The sequence below is a fragment of the Clarias gariepinus genome, chromosome 2, assembly GCF_024256425.1.
Source record: "Clarias gariepinus isolate MV-2021 ecotype Netherlands chromosome 2, CGAR_prim_01v2, whole genome shotgun sequence".
Lineage (NCBI taxonomy): Eukaryota > Metazoa > Chordata > Actinopteri > Siluriformes > Clariidae > Clarias > Clarias gariepinus.
In genome coordinates this window covers 31,506,393-31,528,850 of record NC_071101.1, presented here as the reverse complement: position 1 = coordinate 31,528,850, position 22,458 = coordinate 31,506,393, and the positions used below count along the sequence as shown (strand labels likewise).

Genomic DNA, 22,458 nt, shown 5'->3' with positions numbered 1-22,458 from the left:
AACACGTAGTCTGCCTGCATGGGTTCCCCAAAGACATCGTCTCGGACAGAGGGCCCCAGTTCACCGCCCGGTTCTGGAAGGCCTTCTGCCGTCTGATCAATTCCACCAGTAGTCTGTCATCCGGCTACCATCCCCAGACTAACGGTCAGACGGAACAGACCAATCAACAGCTGGAGCGCTACCTGAGGTGTTTTGTGTCTGATCGCCAGCGCTCCTGGGCCCGCTACCTCACATGGGCAGAGCTATCTCACAATCTCCACGTCTCCTCTGCCACGAACCTAAGCCCATTTGAGGTATGCTATGGGTTCCAACCTCGGATGTTCGACCATCAAGAACCGGAGGTTGACGTACCATCGGCCCAACAGTTAGTCCGTAGGTGTCGGCGGATATGGAACCAAGCCAACCTCGCCATCCAACGCACCAACACCAGCTACGTCGCCCAGCATCGCCGCCGACACCCTCCGGGACGGTTGTACAGAGTAGGTGACAAGGTATGGCTGTCCACTAAGAACCTCCATCTGCACACAGAATCACGAAAGCTATCACCCAGATTCATCGGTCCTTACCGCATCAATCTGAGAATTAACCCTGTCACCTACCGGCTCCAGCTGCCTGCGGCGCTCCGGATCCACCCAGTATTCCCCGTTTCTCAACTGAAACCCTTCACCACTTCACCGATGATTCCACCCACCCCCCCTGCTCCTCTTCCCCGCATCATTGACGGAGGTCCCGCTTACACCGTGCGACGAATCCTTGATTCGCGCCCTCGGGGCAGAGGCACCCAATACCTGGTCGATTGGGAAGGCTACGGCCCCGAGGAGCGATCTTGGGTTCCAGCACGGTTCATCCTCGACCCCGAGCTCATCCGGGACTACCGTCACAGGGTATCCTCCACCTCAGGACCGTCTGGAGCCGGTCCTAGACAGGGGGGTACTGTCATGCACACTCGGAACGCGACCGGCACTAGGACCCGGAAGTGAAGCGGTCGCGAACCAGGAAGTATAAAAGGAGTAAACAAACCATAGCATCTTGCTCAGTCATTGAGTTTGGTCCATGTCTCGTCGGAATCGTTCGTCGAATCGTGAGTACTCACTTTATTGGTCTTGCTTTCTGATTGAGTGTGCATTTATAGGACGCGGGTTAGATTGTGTCTTTCCCTTGCTCCCCATTCGTGAGAGTCCTTAGATTAAAGAGCGTGATTATCCTGCCTACTCGTGTTCTTCCGCGTTTGGGTTTACCATTCACGCTACAAAGGGCTAACCGCTAAAGCTAAGTCTTCTGGTCACCTCAGGTTAGTTCTTGACAGTAAACCATCAACCTATAAATTTATGTTCTAATATAATATTTCATAGCGATTATGTAGGGTGGGGCAATCCATGGCGGGGGGGGGGGGGAGGGGGGGGAGGGAATTGGGGCATTTTAGCACATAACACGTGTTCCAAAAAAAAAAAAAACGAAGGGCTTGTGATCAGTGTTTATACTGTCGATGCATATCCAACCAACGGACGCGCAATAATCCTAGACAAATCAATCTTGCCATACTAATCATCAACAACAAGTGTGCTCGAAGAACCAACTTAGCCAGATCGTAATTAGCACGATGATCTCATCTTAAAAGTGTCAGTTCATCTTGAATGCGTCAAGCGACGTACGAAGAACGGACCCCTTGTTTACTTTTAATCCTTTGAGATCTGAGGCCTAGATAATCCTTTTAATCCTATGGGGTCTGAGGCCTTTCTCAAGACCTGCAGTGCTCTGGGCTACTTCTTTAATTTGTGTAAATTTAAAATCTTTACCAAATTTCACTTATTTACATAAAGCACAAAATTAGCTTTTATGATGTGGCTGATGTAAATATGTTAAATTCATGTGCAACTTTTAAACTTATATCAAAGTACATAGAAGAAAATACAAAAATACGAATGAAATTCTAGCATAAAAACAGTAAAAATGGAGAATAAACAAACCTTACAGATTGTTTTAAAACTGAGTTTATGAAAGTGTTGGGTGTGTTCATAGCAAAACAACAAAATTATAAAACTCAAAAAGAGCTTTTATTTGCGGTAAAGTGACTGAACGTTTTTCAGCAGAGCCTCTGGTTTACTGAATAATTCACAACTTTTCATGAATATGTAAGATGTAAGACCTATTGACACCCGGCTCATCGAGTCTAGATTCGATGCAAATAAGAAACAACTACATTTAATTTAAATTCTAAATTCATACTTTAATTTTAGTCCTACGATTATAAATTCATTTAATTACAATATTTGACTTGAATTAATCTGCTACCACAGGAGCTGTGGCTTATTAATCCTTGAAAAATGAACAAGTCTATAAGCTACAGTTATAACGTCACTTAGCGGTAAAGCCAGCAAACGCACACCCCTAATGTCGTAGGTAAAACTAATATTCTAGTACCATCTGTATGAAAGTACGCATCATTGAAATGGCGAGTTCTGACTAACGTATAGACAAAGGCTCTTTTTTATTTATATAGATGATAATAACAGTGTTTTGTTATAATCCTGGACCATACATGGTTAACAGGGTTTGTTTTTTTCCAGTCTAAGACAAGTCTACAGCACTGTTTCAAAACTTTAAAAACTTTAATAATCCTTCAAAAGCCTCCTTTTTTGTTAATAATAATAATTAATAATAAATTTAAAATAATAAAAATTTGTTAAATAAATAGTAATATGGTAGTAATGCATTTCATTGTTACAGTAGGTTAAAACAAAAGAAGGCCACCGTGCATTAATAAATCACTGCAATCTGTCAAATCACTGTTTAAATTAGGGATAATGTTACCTGTCTTGGGTGGTTGGGGATGCACGGCTGTTTGTAAATATGTTCCAGAGGTTGCAGAATCTCTGTCCCTCCCATGTCTGCGCGAATCTCCTTTACCTTTTTCACTGCCTCCGCCATTGTGTCTTGACTGTACTGCACACTTTTCCTAAAGCAACAAAATTACAAGGCAAACACAACAAAGCTCTGATACAATTGTGAGGTCTACCAGACCTGGACAGTTCCTGGTTCCTTTTACCAGATAGAGCCTGGATCATTCAATCAATGAACATTAACTAACATTGATGAACCTCGTTCTCATCATCTGCCTAACTGCCTGGGCTTATAAGCCCTTACATCTCCATTCATTCATGTGGAGCCTGTTTTTGGCATGCCTGAGTATTGGATATTTTTACGTGGTCCTATTCTAAAGCATTTCTTATTCATTTAACATAAGGATGCACTGTGTAGAAAACATGACACCCCAGCCATTGCATCCTTTAGATGTAATCGATCACAAAATACAAACTGTACATAAGATAATCAATCCCAATGTTATCTAATATGCTGCAGCTAGGTTTGTCAAAAATGATACTTAGATAAGGCTTTCCACAAGGTTAACTAGTGAGTTTATGGGAATTTTTAACCATCCTTTTAGAAACACATTTGTGAGGTTAAACACTTGGCTCGCAGTCTACTACTCTAATTTGTGCAGCAGATGCAGCTATTTAACATTGCTAACTATTTAACATTTAAACAAAGAGGTTTTGGACATTGCATAAATCGTCACAGTTTTGGGATATAAAATAGTGGTTAACTAAAGCATAAAAAACTGAACAAGAGAAAAGTAGACAGCTTCATTTATTCTGCTTCAGATCAAATGTAATACTCCCCTCAAACAATTCCAAACATTTAAGACATTTAATATCAATAACTAAATTTAAAATGTTTTAAGACTGTTTAAGGGATCATTGTGGATAATTAAGATACAACATATTCACTAGTTTGTGTGCTGGTTACTCACGGGAAGAACGATTCAAAGTGAGAGCCAAAACCATATATGTTGAAGTAACAGCCTATGGGAAGACTCTTCAGCAGCAGGAGCAGAGTGTCCTAAACACATCATTTTTTACATTCATTTTAATTGAATCAAAATTAATGTGAAAACTACTTAGATATCGCTTGGGAAAAGCTATTATGATTTACAAAAAGTATTTACAGATTTAATACAGAATTACAGATCAGTTGAGTGTTAAGTCTTACCCTGGCGCAAGCGATGCGTTCTTGTGCACGGCCTCCCACATGTGTAAAGCTGCCCATACTGCCAGATCTGTCCATAACAAACACAAACTCACCACATGACATCGTGGAGGACATGACTGACTCAGGAAACTCTGGATAGAAACTGATCATGACTGCAGGGTCTCCCATTAGAGTCCCTAACAGGGGCATAAATAGAAATGTAATACAACCCAAATCCTGGAAAAGATGGGACGTTTACAATAAAATTTAAATACTTTCAAATCACATGAACCAATAGTTTATTCACAGTAGAACATAGAGAACATGTTTAAATGTTTAAACTGAGAAATTTTTACACTTTTATCCACTAAATGAGCTCATTTCAAATTTGATGCCTGCTACAGGTTTCAAAAACGTTGTGTCAGGAGCAACAAATGGCTGAAAAAGCAAGAAATTTTTAAAAGACTCAGCTGGAAGTACATCTAGCATCAGGTGTGTAACATGATTAGCTATAAAACACTTTGGTGCGTAAAAAAAATTGTGGGAGACTTTAAAAATGATGTTTCTCAACATCAAATTGCAAAGGCTTTGCAAATCGCATCATCAAAAGATTGAGCGAAACTGTTGGAATCTCTGTGCGTAAGGAATAAGGCCAAAGACCTTTGTTGAATGCCTGTGGACTGCAGGCTCTCATGACACTGCATCACTCATCGGCATCTGCAGATGCCAATTTAAGCTCTATCATACAAAAAGAAAGCCATATGTGAACATGGTCCAGTAACGCCATCGTGTCCTTTGGGCCAAGGCTTATTTAAAATTGACTGTTTCAAAGTGAAATAGTGTTCTATGTTCGGACGAGTCCAAATTTAACATTCTTTTTGGAAATCACGGATGCCGTGTCCTCCAGGCTAAAGAGGAGGGAGACCTTCCAGCTATCAGTGTTATCAGTGTTCAGTTCAAAAGCCGGCATCTCTGATGGTATGGAGGTGCTTAAGTGCATACGGTATGGGCAGCTTGCGTGTTTTGGAATGTTTTAAAAGGTTTTAGACAATGTCAATTTCAGGGAAGGCCTTGTGCATTTCAGCAGGACAATGTAAAAACACATACTGCAGCTATAACAACAGCATGGCTTTGTAGTAGAAGAGTCCAGGTGCTGAATTGGCCTGTCTGCAGTCCAGATCTTTCTCCTAGAGAACATTTGGCACATTTAACAAAAAATATGTCAAAGACGACCACAAACTCTTCAGCAGCCGGGAACCAATACCAACACCAAAACTCCAGAAACTCATAACCTCAATGCCCAGACATCTTTAAACTATTTTGAAAAGAAGAGGAGATGCTACAACATGGTAAACATAGCCTCGTCCTAACTATTTTAAGACCAGTAGCAGGCATCAATCTGAGACATTAACAAACAAAATTAGCATAACTTGTTTTACCATTGTTCTGTAAATAAATACAAATTGTACCTGGCTGTGCAGTGAGAGCTCCAGCCTCCACTATAGCAGTGAGCTGATGGGGATTCTGATAATATACATACAGCTCAACATCTCTGTCAAACTTATGACCTGCAGAAAGGCTTACCTAAACACACACAGTACAGTATATTTACAGTATATACATAAAAAGAGATTCATCTACACACTTTATTTATTATAATTATTATAATTATTATTATAGTTATTTATTATAATTATTATAATTATTATTATAGTTATTTATTATAATTCTAGTATGTAGATTAATCACTAAAATGTGCTTTTTTTTTTACTATTATTTGACTCAAAATAACCCATATTGATTAGGGTAAAAATTTGCTTGGTTAGATAAGTATTCAGCTATTCAGTTGTTTGTAAAGGCACAATAAGCAGCAGTTTCAGTTTTAACTCTTCATATTTGCACAGTTTTTTCCATTATTTCCAAGAGATTTTTTTCAAATTCAATAAGTTTTATAAAGAGACTTTTTAAACTTATCAGTTGTACAAGTTCAAATCATAATTTCAGGCAAATAAACAGAAGATTTTTTATTTATTGCACTTACAGATCCTCCCTCCCTTCTTTCTGTACCTTATCACATACAGACAAACAGACACATACTGTACACACACACCTTTGCCTTTGTGTGCTCTGTGTTGAGGAATGTCAGGGGCTCTAGAGGACACTTGGACTCCACTTTAGTGATGGGGTTTGGAGAGCTCACATGTGCAGTAAAAGAAAGAGAATAGGAAACACCAGTGGAACTTGATGTTATCTCTGACACTATACCACCACCTGTACCTGAAAATAAAAAAAAACAGATTATATGCTTCATTTACCTGTAATATGACCCTTTAACAAGTTGAATATTTTATGAATATATGTGTGTGTGTGTGTGTGAGATACCGGCTGGTATGTAGCGGGGATTGAGCACTGCAGGCAGGCAAAATTGCAGTGAATGGTCAGCCTGCACACTCAGCTCAATTATGTAAATGAAGGTGACAGTGGCACTCTGGTGTGGAGGCAGGGACCCCACACTCAGCCTGAACACATCCACAGACTCCTCACTCTCCTCCAACAGGAAAGCTTGTTCACCTGAACTCAGGGCATCATCATACTGCTCCCGCGCCTGACACAGAGACAAAGTATATGTTAAAGTCACATTTCACCTTCGTTGTGAGGCACAATGTCTACCTACTCTCTACGCTGCACTGACACTTCTGAAACTCAGTGTCAGTTATGATAACTGTAGACCAAAACCAACTCATAGACCAAGATTTCAGATATTGATGGAGTTGTGACGTACTTCCTGTTTCTCCTGCAGCTCAGCCACTATCTCCTGATCTGCAATCTTGGCGCTGAAATGGCAGACAGCAGCTCCTGAAGGCATGGGAAAGACAAACACAGCCTCCAGGGGGCACTCTTCTTCATTTATATACTGCAGGGTAGAGGTCACTGTTGCTACATGCCCCTGTACCTCTAGTTCCACCTCAATGTGCTTCAGTGGAACTGAACAGAACACACACACACACACACAGAGAGAAGCCACAAAATGCTAAGAAGAGTGTGCAGTTATCAAAAAGGTGGCAAAAATTAAACTGCACATCTTATTTTGCGTATAGGCAGCATTGCCATGGATCTTTAAATATCACTAACAACTCTTAAAACGTCTTAAATATTTTCCCCTTTTTTATTATCTGGCATTAAATTCTGACCTTCTGATTTTAAGGCGAAATTAGAAATGTAATAATTATTTACATTTTAATGTATTATAGTTTATTCCATTTTATTGTATATACATAACATTTGTTAAAATAAACACTTTCTTTTATTTCTGTCTTACAGGGCTGCATATTTATTGGCCAGTTTATTGTAGAGACATCCAGCCATTGACATCAATATGTAGATATGCCTTTTCCCGATGCACATTTACCTTTACATTTCTCAATAAAATTCCACGTGGCATTTTTACATTAATGGCTTTTTCGATTAACTATTGACGATTTAATTATTTAAATATTTTAATTACTTTTGGGGTGAAAATCATAACTTTTTGTAAAAAAGTTTACATTTGTCAAGCATGTATTTGACTTATTTTCCTTGCTTAATGGTTGTAAAGAAGTCTCTCTAAAATGCCATATAGTTTAATGTGCATAATATGTACAGTACCAGATACATTTCTGTCTACGTCCACATCAATGTAGCTTTACTTGTGCTCCAGGTCAGAGCACCGTGCCTTAACTATAAAATACTTCAATACTTAAAAATGCATTTTCAAGGACTGTGAATTTACCGTTAATGTGAAAAAGGAACAAAATTACAGCAAATACAAAATCAGAAAGAGTTTTATTGCCAAGTATGTTTGCACATACAAGGAATGTGTTTTAGTAACAGAGCTTCCAGAACAAAACAATGACAAAACAAAACAATCACTGACAACAACAACACAACAACAAGCCAAAAAAAAAAAAAAGTTGACAACAAATGAGTAGAGTGTGGGATCCTATCAAATAGGTTAAATAAATATTTTTGGTATTATACAGTATATTACACAGTGGTATTGCACACAATATTGCACATATATTATTGCACAGTGAGAAAAATGTTTAACTGTTCATGAGGCAAATTGCCTGGGGGAAAAAAACGTTCTTGTGCCTGACTGTCCTGGTGTTCGGTGCTCTGTAGCGTCGAGCAGATGGCAAAAGTTCAAAGAGAAAGTGACTCGGGTGCAAGGGGTCCAAAGTGATATGACAAGCCCTTTTCTTCACTCTGGATATATACAGTTCTTGCACCGTGGGCAGGGGAATGCCGATAATCCTTTCAGAAGTCCGAACCGTCCTTTGTAGCTTTCTGATGTCTGATTTTGTAGCTGAGCCAAACCAGGCATTTTTTGAAGCTGGCGAAGGAACCTCTGATGGGACTTTTTAACAATGGAGTCAATGTGAATGTCCCACTTCAGGTCCTCAGAGATGGTCGTGCCCAGGAACCGGAAAGACTCCACTGCTGTAACAGTGCTATTCATGATGCTGATTGGAAGAAGTGCAGGGGGGTTTCTCCTAAAGTCCACGATTGCACTGTTTTGTGCGTGCTCAGCTCCAGGATGTTGTGACTGCACCAGACAGCCAGCTGCTCAAGCTTGCTTCTATATGCAGACTCGTCACCATCCTGGATGAGGCCGATGATTGTAGTGACATCTGAAAATTTCAGGAGCTTGACAGTGGGGTCTGTAGAGGTGCAGTCGTTGGTGTAGAGGGAGAAGAGCAGTGGGGAGAGAACGCATCCCTGAGGGGCTTCAGTGTTAGTGGTGTGGCTGTAGGACATGAATTCCCCCAGTCTCACTTCAGTCTAACTAGCTGCTGCCTGTCTGTCTGTCAGAAAGCTAGTAATCCAATGCCAGATGTTAAAGGATGAAGTGCACTCCAATGTTGACTGCATCGTCCACAGACTGGTTGCTCTTTAAGCAAACTGCAGGGGGTCCAGTAAGGGTCTAGTGATGTCCTTCAGATATGTCCATGTCCAGTCCAGTCAAATGACTTCATGACCACAGATCTTAGGGCAACTGGTCTGTAGTCATTAAGTTCTGTGATTTTAGTTTTTTTTTTTTTTTTTTTTTTGAATTGGGATGATTGTAGAACATTTAAAGCAAGAAGGGACTTTACATATTTTCAGTGATCTTGAAGATCTGTGTGAAGATGGGGGCTAGCTGGTCAGCACAGGATTTTAGACAGGCTGGTGTAAGGCCATCTGGACATGGAGCTTTCCTTCTCTTTTGTTTTAGGAAGATCTGACGCACATCCTTTCCACAGACCTAAAGTGCAGGAGGGGGAGAGAGGGTGGTTGTCAGATGTGATACTGGTGATGTAGAAAGAGGGTCAGGGCAGGTGTGTGGTGTGAGACTGGGATTTTTAAATAGAAATTATTAAGGTCATCAACCAGTTGTTGATTCCCTACAGAGTTGGGGGATGGCGTCTTGTAGCAGGGTCGTTTGCAGGAAAATGGTTTTCCAGTTTTTCAGAGTAGCTTCTCTTAGCCACTCTGGTCGCCCTCTTTAGTGTGTTCCTGGCCTGGTCGTACATGATCCTGTCACCACTTTTGTAGACATCCACTTTGGCCTGACGAAGCTGTCCGAGTTTTGCTGTAAACCATGGTTTGCCATTGTTATACAGCATGTTAAATACGTCCTGGTATCGATGCACATATCCACCCTAGTGATGTAGGATGTTACAGAATCTGTGAGCTAATCCAGATTGGTGGCAGCAGCTTCAAAACCACTCCTATTAGTGCATTCAAAACAGGCCTGCTTCTCTAGTCCATTTCTTTACAGTCCTTACTACAGGTTTAGCAGATAAAATTTTTTGCCTATAGGTTGGGAGAATATAAACCAGGCAGTGGTCATGAACGAGGTAAACTCCCGCAGCAAATAGAAAGGCTTGCAGTTGATAAATATGCCTCTAGATCAGGACAGCACATCTTTTTTATCTGTGTTACATTTGTACACCAATGTTCACTGATGTAAAAGCATGTCCCGCCGCCTCACGATTTCCCTCCTTATTCTGTGTCGAGATCCACTCTGAAGCCCGGCAAATGTAGTGCGTTGTCCAGAATGGCTTCATTCAACCAGGTTTCCGTGAAACATTGTGCGGCAGAGTTTAAAAAGTCCTTATTTTTCCAGGAGAGCAGGAAAAGTTTGTCCATTTTGTTGGGTAAAAAGCGGAGATTCGCCATATGTATACTCGGCAATGCAGTTCTAAAGCCGCGCTGTCGAAGCTTGACAAGCATGCCATCTCTCTTCCCTCATCTGCGCTTCTTAAAGCATTTAAACAGCGCCACTGCTTTGCAGGTTACGATGTTCAGCAAGACGTCAGAATAATTAAAAACTGGTTGAAAATAGTGTGTTGTATTCTGCTAAATGTTCAGCAGTTCATCCCTGGTATAACTGATTATATTTAAAAAACAAAAACAGGATAAACTAACAAAAACAGTAGGACAAATGGAGAGCTTCACCGTGAGGCAGCCATCCGTGGCGCCATCAGTCAACAACATACAAAACAATAACAATAGCAATTAGGGCTAAAACAATTCCTTGAGTAACAAAAAATGATCGAGGCAAAATCTTCTGCCTTGAAGCTTCTCTTAATAAATTTTAAAAGCTTGCATTATGTTTTTGCGCAATTATTTGTTGACAGCGCGCTTTTGACAAAGTTGACTGAAAGTTTAGGTGTACACTTTAGTGTTTTTGTATAATTATTTATTTCAATGTGTGCCTTAGTTTTTTTTTATACTTAGTCATTTAAAACACCTTTTTTTTTTGTTTGTTTTTGCATCTGTGAAAAGGCTTTAAAATAAGAAAGAATGGCACTGCAATGCACTTAATTCATCTCAGTCAACTTTAATACCCCAATCTCACCTATGCGCTTTCGCGCGGTGGCCAGAAGTACAGTTCATCATGATTCACCGCGGGTTTTGGTGCTACAATTATGTTTCCATCTTTCTGTGCGAAAAAGAAAAAAAAATTACATGTTAAATTGTTTTGGTGGTCCTCGCCGAAGCCTGCGAACCTTGCAGAACTTCGCGGAACGCCGGCGGCCAATCACAGTGGCTTACACCAAATCTCACCGTAAGTCAAACGGCATAGGTGAGATAGGGGTATAAGCTATTCCTTAAAAGGAGATTTTTCTAAAAAGAAAGATTAACCAATTAATCTTTGTTTCTCTTATATATTTAATATTGCTGTTTATTTAAGCAAAAGTACATTTTATTTGATTACTCGATTAAATTTTTGGTAGAATACTTGATTACTATAATATTTAATAGCTACAGCCCTAATAGTAATATATAGTAATATAACAATAGCAGAGTAATGACATTTTTATATGTAAAGTATTATATCTATAGTCTAAAAAGTGTGTTTTTATGAGAGATACACTATATGTTATGCTTATTATTTTTATTAGGAGGAGGAGGGGGGGCTACTGTGTAGGAATCACTGCTTTTTGACAGAGTGTCTCTGTGCGCAAAGTTTTTTTCAACAGGGAACCTATCTAATAAAACTTGCTTTTGCTTTCTTTTGAGGGTTTAAGATAATGTTTCATTGTCATTAAACAGATTCATCTCCTCTAATGCTACAGCCCTTTCAACCTCAACTACACTTAGACAGAAAGAAAAATGCTTTATGTGCACGGACACAGGGGCACAATGTTATAGTTAACAGCACATGCGCACGTGAATGTTAACTATACAAGTGACGCACTGATACTGAGCATGGGAAATGATTACCCACATCCTATAGCACTTGAGACAGAAAAACCATTGGCTCAGTTGTGGTTACGTGACGCTCGGCAGACAAAGCGCATGCATACTACTCATATTTCAAGATCTCACTCATTATCAAGTAAAAATTTATTAAAATGCCCCTATTATGCCATTTTAAAGGTTGCTACTATTGCTTAATAAGTCTCTTAAAACAGGTTTACATGTATGCAAGGTCAAAAAACACTTTGGTTTTTTCCAAAAATTTTATTTTACTTTACGACTCGTGTGAAGCACTTTGAAGATTCAGTCTGTCTAAACCCCTCCTTTCCGTGATTTGTGATTGGTCAGATGGCGCGGTCCTTTATGATTGGTCTACCGCTACAGCATGTGTTGGAAATGAAACGCCCATTACCTTAACTAAACGACGGCTCTGAAAACCCGTCAATACATAGAAAAGATGGCGTCGGTTTTACCATCTAACTCTAATTCTATATTAGAATAATTAACTCTCTCTAATATTACTCTAATTTTATACTAACTGTGGCTACAAAAATCGACAGGTCTTTTCTCTTTGTGTCGGTGTTGCGTTAAAAGGCCGATGAGCAAAAAGGACAAACACAAACAAGTAGATAAAGCAAACGTGAATTATACAAAACTAAATAAACTAAACGAAAAAGGTGCACCACAACCAAACAGAGATATAAACAATATTTACAAACTACATATAATAAACAGTATGTGTATGTGAATGCGAGTGAGTGGAAAATGTCCGAAGTCCGTGTTTATTGTATGCGTGTTATCCGAGTATACCGAGTATGTACCGATTTTCCAGTCGCATCCATTGTCCTAATATACAGTACTGATCATCCAATGCTTGTGTGATTTCAGGCAGTTTGGTAAATAGGTTTCTTCCAAACAAACACTCTGCTGGGACAAATGTTGGTAGTACTATGCGGTGTAGCTCTGTAGTTGCGAAAAAATGTGATTAAATCTAAATACCGAATTTAATTTGTTGATGGTGGCTTGCACATCAGTGGATTTTACCACTTCTGCCACTGGAAATCATTACTATGAGTATGTATGACCCATTCGTGAATGGTCCACACAAGTCCATAAACATTTGTGACCATGCCGCTTTCTGGCAACTCTGACATGCAGAGTGGCTCTTGAGTTTTTGTTGGCGTAGCAACCTGAGTAGGCAGCTACCCCACACAGAAGCAAAATAGTCTCATTAATAATTCACACAAAAGACACAATGCACACATGCGTATCCCATTTCACATCCGTGGAACCCAATTCACATGCACAAAAAATATATATATTCACAAAAAAACAACTCACTCCCTTCAGGATGACAAATCCTCCTTTGTCTTCAAGCCATTTCTCTGCTACAGTTTTTATAAGTTCTGAGAGCTTGTGATGGTTGTTGTGCCACTGGCAAGCTTTGTGCCACTGTACGATTGTACAGTATGATTTGTTCCATATCAGTTGTGTTATATACCTGGACAACATCCAAATCTCTCCTTCAGGCACCGCCTGCAATCTTGGGGTAACCGTGGACAATCATCTGTCATTTTCCCCACACATCGCTAATCTTACTCGCTCTTGTAGATTTCTTCCTTACAATATCAGAAGAATCCGCCCATTTCTTTCTTCACAGGCTACTCAGGTGCTTGTTCAGTCCCTTGTTATTTCAAGACTAGACTACTGCAACTCACTCCTGGCAGGCCTGCCTCTGTCCACGATTCATCCACTCACTCCTCTGCTCCCTGCACTGGCTTCCTGTAGCTGCCCACATCAAATTCAAAACGCTGATGCTTGCCTACAAAGCTAAAAATGACCCAGCACCCACTTACCTCTCTGCTCTAATCACACCACACACTGCACCACGTTACCTCCGATCCTCCAGCACTGCTCGCCTCATCCCACCAACTTTTAGGGATCGAGGGCGGCATTCATCCAGACTCTTTTCTGTTCTGGCACCTAGGTGGTGAAACGAACTTCCTTTAGATGTCCGTACAGCAAAGACTTTGACCATCCTTAAACATGTCAAACATGTCTATTGTTCCAGCCCGACTCAAGATGTATCTGTTTCCCCAGTACTTGGACTAACACACTAACCACAGGAGACATTGGCTGGATTAGTTTGGTCGATGCTTTCCACTTTTCTTGGATCAGGTTCAATTCCATTTTTGCTCAACATGTCCAAAGAAGCCAAAGGATGTCTTGTCAACTTTACATTTCAACCTTTTCAAAGTGAGTCCTCGACTGTCTCTGGAATACACATTTCAGATTTTTGTCGTCATTTGCTGTGTCCATATTGTAGACAATAATGTCAGATCAGATGTTTCTTACTCCTGGTAGCCCCTCCAGTGCCTTAGCTATTGCCACTTGAAAGCCTTCAGTCGCACAGATCACTTCAAAAATGAGAGGGGTGTATCGAAATTTTGTGATGCACTATGAATCTGGGTGCAATTCCAACTAATAGTATGCTTGATTCATGTCTAATTTTGAAAATTTGATTGCACCATTCAAATTAAGTTGATATAAAAAAAAAGGAAATAAAAATATTTTTTCTGCAATATATATTGCAATATGTAGAAATACAGTAATGTTCATCAGATGACTTGAATTGCTCAAAATATAAATTATCAATAATTATTAAATAGTTAGGGTGATTTTGTAGGCATCTTTATAGAAAATAACTTTGTAAGTTGTCCAGCCACTTTTCCCACCTGCTGGGTAGATGAGGGTTGTTTGTTACATCAGACTTTTCAAAATCTTGAATTGTGTAGTATTGCTGATAGTTTCTTTTTTCAAGGACACAGCTTGATAGAAACAGTGAATAACGCACACAAATCTTTACAAATATATATATGATTATATTATATTAATATAATATGCATCATACTTATTTAAATTATTCCTTTTTTTCTTTATACAGGAATCTAAATATCCAGATGGGCTAGTTTAGGTTCAAAAAGCATTGGTGCCTTGGACACCTAGGTGCAAACAGCATTTGCATCTCCATCCTGTGCACCCAATGTCTGAGGAGTTCGTGTTGTCTTAGGCTGGGGACACAATACATAACTTTCATAAATCTTTAAAGGTTTAGAAAAGATTATACACCTAATGACTGCGCCAGGTAACGGATCATCAACTACACACATAATGGCAACAGATTTAAATTGGACGTGCCAGACTGCAACCACAACTCTTGCGACAGCGATAGTAGCGCTTTCAAGATGAAGAAGATTAGAAATTAGCGAACAAACATGGATGCAAGACACTTACTCACTCTCACTCATCGTCTATACTGCTTTATCCTGTATTCAGGGTCGCGGGGGGCCTGGAGCCTATCCCAGGAGGCTAAGTACAATCCAATCCATCACAGGGCGCACACACACACACACACACACACACACTATTGGGAATGCCAATTAGCCTAATCTGCAGGTCTTTGTACTGAGGAAACTGGAGTACCCGGAGGAAACCCACCAAGCATGGGGAGAACATGCAAACTCCATGCACACAGAGACGGGAATCAAACCTGGCCGGGAATCGAACCCGTATTCTGAAGGGGATGTAAGACGAGCAGCAGCTAAAATATATGCTTCTCCGCTGATTAAGGGGGAAAAAGACTGGCACCGTTTCTGCGCAAACGCAAGCAGACACTCACATGGTGTTTATTTCTTTCCCCCTTTCTTTCACACATGTAAATTCCTGTTAATGGGGAGGCCACAGTGGTGACCGCGGTAAAGTTGGTTTTATATTTGCATATTCACACGTTCAGAATTTTGTCCTCATTAACTCCACTATAATTCTTTTGTACACAATATCTACACAGCTGTTTGCAAGAACACGGACAACGTACTACACTTGTTTTCCAGAAAATTTCAGAAAATTCTTAAAAGCTGCTATACCTAAAAAGAAAAAAACATAATGTTTGTTTTAAAAGCAGCAACAAGAACTCCAAATCATGGTCCTATTGGAAACTAGTTTCTTTATTCTGATTTAGAACCTTTTAAACTTGCAACAAATTATGCGGAAAGGGTATTTTTAAAAAGGGTTTACTACAAAACTCAAGGGTGTATACAGTATGTTGTGCAGTGTGTCGGTGTGTCTACTGTATGTATGTGCATGCGTTATGGTGATGATGCATGTATGTAAGTACAGTACAGGCCAAAAGTTTGGACACACCTTTTACATCTATCTGTCAATGTGTGTGTTTCATGACCATTTACATTGGTAGAGTCTCACTGAAGGCATCAAAACTATGAATGAACACATGTGGAGTTATGTACTTAACAAAAAAAGGTCTCCACAGTCACCGGACCTGAACCCAATCGAGATGGTTTGTGGTGAGCTGGACCGCAGAGTGAAGGCAAAGGGGCCAACAAGTGCTAAACACCTCTGGGAACTCCTTCAAGACTGTTGGAAACCATTTCAGGTGATTACCTCTTGAAGCTCATTGAGAGAATGCCAAGAGTGTGCAAAGCAGTAATCAGAGCAAAGGATGACTTTTTTGAAGAAACTAGAATATAAAACATGTTTTCAGTTCACCTTTTTTTGTTTTTTGTTAAGTACATAAATCCACATGTGTTCATTCATGGTTTTGATGCCTTGTTGCATCGACGTCATTAATTTACTTACAACCAATGAGGAACTATATAGGTTGGGCGACACATACAGCCCCACCCTAGATTTAGCCCCGCCTCAATCCAAGTACACCTGTTTGCAGCCTGCAGAACGGGGCTGAATCTGGGGCGGGGCTGCATGTGTCCGAGGCTGCTGAATCTGGGGCGGGGCTGCTTGCGCCCACATGCCTTCTCATTGGTTGTAAGTAAATGAATAATGTCGAGATCACGTAACTCCCATAAGTTATCTCACTGGTGGCAAAGTAATGACGTTGAAACTTTCATTGCTGGTGTTCTTTGCTGCATGGTGAGTGGGTGCACCTGCTACATTTTATGGGTAAATTGTTAATTTAAAAGGTATAATGAGTACGTTAAGTAAGTTTTTTTTGTGTGTGCTTTTTAATGCATTTGAGATGATGTGTCTTCCCCAGTGCAGGCTTGATATGTCCTAGATATAGTTTCCATCTGTAAATGTTAGTAATTCATGCATATATACAGTACAGGCCAAAAGTTTGGACACACCTTCACTCATTCAATGTGTTTTCTTTATTTTCATGACCATTTAGATTCTCACTGAAGGCATCAAAACTGTGAATAAACACATGTGGAGTTATGTACAGTCGTGGCCAAACGTTTTGAGAATGACACAAATATTAGTTTTCACAAAGTTTGCTGCTAAACTGCTTTTAGATCTTTGTTTCAGTTGTTTCTGTGATGTACTGAAATATAATTACAAGCACTTCATAGGTTTCAAAGGCTTTTATCAACAATTACATGACATTTATGCAAAGAGTCAGTATTTGCAGTGTTGGCGCTCCTTTTTTAGGACCTCTGCAATTCGACTGGGCATGCTCTCAATCAACTTCTGGGCCAAATCCTGACTGATAGCAACCCATTCTTTCATAATCACTTTTTGAAGTTTGACAGAATTAGTGGGTTTTTGTTTGTCCACCCGACTCTTGAGGATTGACCACAAGTTCCCAATGGGATCTGGGGAGTTTCCAGGCCATGGACCCCGATTTGGTTTTGGTACCCGAGCCACTTAGTTATCACTTTTGCCTTATGGCACGGTGCTCCATCGTGCTGGAAAATGCATTGTTCTTCACCAAACAGTTGTTGGATTGTTGGAAGAAGTTGCTGTTGAAGGGAGTTTTGGTACCATTCTTTATTCATGACTGTGTTTTTGGGCAAGATTGTGAGTGAGCCCACTCCCTTGGATGAGAAGCAACCCCACACATGAATGGTCTCAGGATGCTTTACTGTTGGCATGACACAGGACTGATAGTAGCGCTCACCTTTTCTTCTCTGGACAAGCCTTTTTCCAGATGCCCCAAACAATCGGAAAGGGGCTTCATCGGAGAATATGACTTTGCCCAAGTCCTCAGCAGTCCATTCACCATACTTTCTGCAGAAGATCAATCTATCCCTGCTGTTTTTTTTTTTGGGGAGAAGTGGCTTCTTTGCTGCCCTTCTTGACACCAGGCCATCTTTCAAAAGTCTTCGCCTCACTCAGATGCGCTTACACCTGCTTGCTGCCATTCCTGAGCAATCTCTGCACTGGTGGCACTTCGATCCCGCAGCTGAATCCTCTTTAGGAGACGATCCTGGCGTTTTTAATGATCCTATAAATTGTTGATTTAGGTGCAATCTTAGCCACAATATCCTTGTCTGTGAAGCCATTTTTATGCAAAGCAATTATGGCTGCACGCGTTTCTTTGCAGGTCACCATGGTTAACAATGGAAGAACAATGATTTCAAGCACCACCCTCCTTTTAACATGTCAAGTCTGGCATTCTAACCCAATCAGCCTGACATAATGATCTCCAGCCTTGTGCTCGTCAACATTCTCACCTGAGTTAACAAGACGATTACTGAAATGATCTCAGCAGGTCCTTTAATGAAAGCAGTGAAATGCAGTGGAAAGGTTTTTTTGAGGATTAAGTCAATTTTCATGGCAAAGAAGGACTATGCAATTCATCTGATCACTCTTCATAACATTCTGAAGTATATACAAATTGCTATTATAAAAACTTAAGCAGCAACTTTTCCAATTTCCAATATTTATGTAATTCTTAAAACTTTTGGCCACGACTGTACTTAACAAAAAAAGGTGAAATAACTGAAAACATGTTTTATATTCTAGTTTCTTCAAAAGCCATCCTTTGCTCTGATTACTGCTTTGCACACTCTTGGCATTCTCTCGATGAGCTTGAAGGAGTTCCCAGAGGTGTTTAGCACTTGTTGGCCCCTTTGCCTTCACTCTGCGGTGTCCAGCTCACCACAAACCATCTCGATTGGGTTCAGGTCCTGTGACTGTGGAGACCTTTTTTTGTTTAGTACATAACTCCACATGTGTTCATTTATAGTTTTGATGCCTTCAGTGAGACTATGTAAATGGGCATGAAAATAAAGAAAACAGATAGATGTGTGTGTCCAAATTTTTGGCCTGTACTGTATACAATTTGCTGTCTGTCGCGGATGATGTTTTACTGTCAACGAGCCTCAATGTAATAAGTGTGTATCTTTATCACAAGAGTAACTGTAAAGAGACCAGCCTTACTGAGTTCGTTTTAATGTATTTTTTTCTCAGTAAATTAACTTAAACGGTTTCATTTTTAATGTAGTGATTTTAACTTGTACTTTAAAAGAGCAAAATGTTAGGATTTGTTTCTGTAACTAAAATAATCAAGAGGAGGGCTTGTTTTCCATAATGCAACTTCTAAATATGCATAATTTAAATTATTTGATACTAAAACCAATGATCTATTACTTCTATTTGCAGATCCTTAATGTTGACATCCCTATTAATATTCCCTGTGCACCACATTTTCTATTTTGTTTAGCTTGTTTTGTTTTGCTGTTATTCCCTAACCCTTATGCTACCCCTCAATTCTCTCTTTGTTTTGTTCACATAAACCAAATCTTTAAAGAGCCATTTTCCTTGCAAACATGCACAAAACAGTGTTAAGCAAGGGGCAGTGTGAGCAGTATTTAAAAGACTGCTGTAGCAATTGCCCTTTCTGCCCATACACCATTTGGTGTACTATCACATCAAAAATCATTTCAAGTTTGCAGTGCACCGTGATGGTAAGTTTAAACATTTTTGTTTTTGTCACTTTAGTTTGTTTACTATGGTGCCAAACCAGCCAGTAATGCTCTGTGCATGATTTTTAAGTACAGGTATGTCTGTGTATGTGTGATTTTTAAGTATAAATGCTGTGTCAAAGATATGGTACCAATAATCATTTAAATAAATAAATGTAAAAGCATTTAAAATAATTTGTTTTTTAAGGTAGATTTGACTGTGTTCATGGCCACATCAACAGGGCTTTCCACAACCACGTTTCAGCAACAACTGTGGCATCTTTGTCCTGATGGTAAGTTCCCTTTGCAACCCCATTGAGCTTTGCAACCGCAGGGGACTTTGATTTTACAGAGGTGAGTAAAAACTCTAATGTATATCTGCTATATAATTAGAAAGTATATATATATATATATATATATTTTTTTTTTTTTATATATATTTTTTTCTCAGACAGACATGCCTGGTATTAGGAGATGGTGGTGTTTGCTTCTTTTGGAGAATTTCACCTTGAGGTTTATTGTCTTTCCTTCATTTCACTACATTTTATAAACAAGCACTTAAATTTTTGCAGAGGTGTCACTTTTACATTATACATACTAGGCCTGTGCAATATAATTAAAATTATTAAAGTATTGTAAATGTACAGTACATATTGTGATATGCACAATCGCTTTAGTTTTAAATCTATTTAGGGTCATGAACAAAAGCACAAAGAGAGTAACTTTTGTATGTTTAATAAGAATCAGTCAATTTTTCATTTTAAAGGCATAGCACTTATTATTTTAAAAACTTTTATTTACATAATATAAACATACCTCTCCTTTACTACATTTCATTACAGGTCTGAAGAAGAAAGACGTGCAACAAAGAGACTCAAGAGGCAAACTGAAAATAATGTAATTTAATTACACTCAATATGACTTTTTTGTTGTATTCTCTTAACATATGTAGAATTACATGTCTTCTCTGCTATCCTCTTTAGGCACAAAAGGCTATAATGACTCATGAGTTGCAACTTTTGGATGTACAGTAAGTTTCTTAAGTGCTGGAATACTGTCCTGTTTCATTCAAGCAAATAAAGGGTTAAACTTTTTCCATATACTTTCAAGTTATCCATGGAGATCTTGTAAATTATACTCTTTGAAGTAGTGCTACAGGATTGAGATGCTGCCTACATGAATCTTTCGCTTACTTGCAGTTGCATTAGTGCAATTGTGAACAGGACCCAGTTCAGACAGAAGGCACACTATGCATGGCTTGACAGTAAGCATCTGTCTTTTGTTTTCTTTACGGAATTTTACTTATTGTATTTTTAAAGCATGGCTAACAATCCTAGTTGTCTTCTGCTTTGTGTGTGTGTTTTTGGCTACAGGTGTTGTGAACTGGGAAAATGTAGTGAAACATCAAGGGCTGAATTATGAGTGCCTTTTGAAATTTAAGAATGCAAAATGTGTAAAATGTTATTTACGAACTGCTTCAGTTATTACGGAAATGGGAAAGGTGGTTGCCTCAGAGGATTTTATGATGGCACAGAGGACCCAGACTGCTGTTTTGCATGCCATTATTAAATTAGGAGGGAGAATTAATGCTTGAGAGATGTATAAGATACATGTTTCCTCCTCTTTTTGAACAGTATCATCTTAAATAAATAACAGTGAAATTCATTTGTGTCATCATAATTAATTTATGTGTCATAAATGTTTGTATTTATAAGCAATTCTGATGTTTAACCACCCTTTTCTATTTATTAATTAAATAACATAAGGATAGTGGATACTAGAGATCGACCGATATGGGGTTTTTTATAACCGATGCCGATGTTTAGAGGTCAGGGTCAGCCGATGGCCGATATGTGCTGCCGATTTTTTTGGCCGATTTTTAGGGCCGATATCTTGAAGTTTTCCCTTTCATTTGCATGCTAAAAGGTCACACTAATAACGAGTGGATGCACAACATTTCTAAACTTAACATAATTTACTGAACACTGACTTATAAATAAAACAGGTAATATAAAAAAACTGTGAATCATTTACATAAATGTTTTAGAGCATTTATCTAGCAGAATTTTTCAAGTTTGTTGGAACATGAATAAACTTAAATATACATTTAAATAAAATAAATACAACAAATGAAATAAATAAAAATCAATTAAACTGAAAAATATAAAAATAAAAACTAATATATACAAAACATAATAAAAAAAATTATAATGACGTGCTGAAACACTAGCAACTAGGGCTGCACGATTTGGGAAAAATGTCACATTGCGATTATTAAGGTCAAAATTGCGATTTACGATTGCGATACAATAAACAAGTGGTATGACTCAACTTGCTTGTTATCAAGGAAAATGCACTTACATTACTAATAATGCTAAAATTTTAATTTCTCAACTGAGATATAGTGTACAGTGCAATCTAGCAACTAGAAATGAACAATGTTTTCTAATTAAAACAAAATTGTACAAATTTAAATAACAGTAACATCTTTACATTATTGAATTAAATTACATTAAATTAACTTTTAAATGAGAGTCAAAAGTACAGATAAATAAAACAAATACCTATTTAAAAAAATATTTTTACATTTTGTCCCAAAACAGGGACATTTAAGGAGGATGTATCATATACTTTATTGGTATTCTTATCAAATCACTCACCATTTTTAATCTAATGATGAAAAAGAGATTAAAGGAAAGAAAAGTGTCCTTTAAACATATTAATTTTAGAGTCATGCTAATAATCATGAAAATAATTTAAATGAGACATTTCTAGTGTTCTTTGTGACACAGATTTCTACACTGTATTTCCATTTATTCTTAAATAAATCTGTTAATAGCTGTCCTCTCCAACGTACAGTTAAGTAGCTTTAAATATGAAAAGATTAAATTAATTTAACATACCGATGGCCAAATAAAGTCTATGCCCGAAGCACTGTAACCTAGTCCAGTGATTAACCCCCCCCCGCTTTGGCGATGTT

The 22,458-nt window shown here is 38.8% G+C and overlaps 1 protein-coding gene across 2 annotated transcripts in view; it reads right to left on the bottom strand.

The window, feature by feature from the left end:
* The window catches only part of LOC128505468 (von Willebrand factor A domain-containing protein 5A-like), a 119,070-nt gene that overhangs the window by 83,403 nt on the left and 13,209 nt on the right, over positions 1–22,458 (bottom strand). For both annotated transcript variants that reach the window (XM_053475909.1, XM_053475917.1), the window contains exons 2-8: positions 6,812–7,014; positions 6,412–6,634; positions 6,140–6,306; positions 5,499–5,613; positions 4,051–4,226; positions 3,812–3,900; positions 2,812–2,956 (exon numbers count right to left, since the gene is read on the bottom strand). In XM_053475909.1, coding sequence (XP_053331884.1) covers positions 2,812–2,956; positions 3,812–3,900; positions 4,051–4,226; positions 5,499–5,613; positions 6,140–6,306; positions 6,412–6,634; positions 6,812–7,014 — 1,118 coding nt within the window. The remainder of the gene's footprint in view (positions 1–2,811; positions 2,957–3,811; positions 3,901–4,050; positions 4,227–5,498; positions 5,614–6,139; positions 6,307–6,411; positions 6,635–6,811; positions 7,015–22,458) is intronic.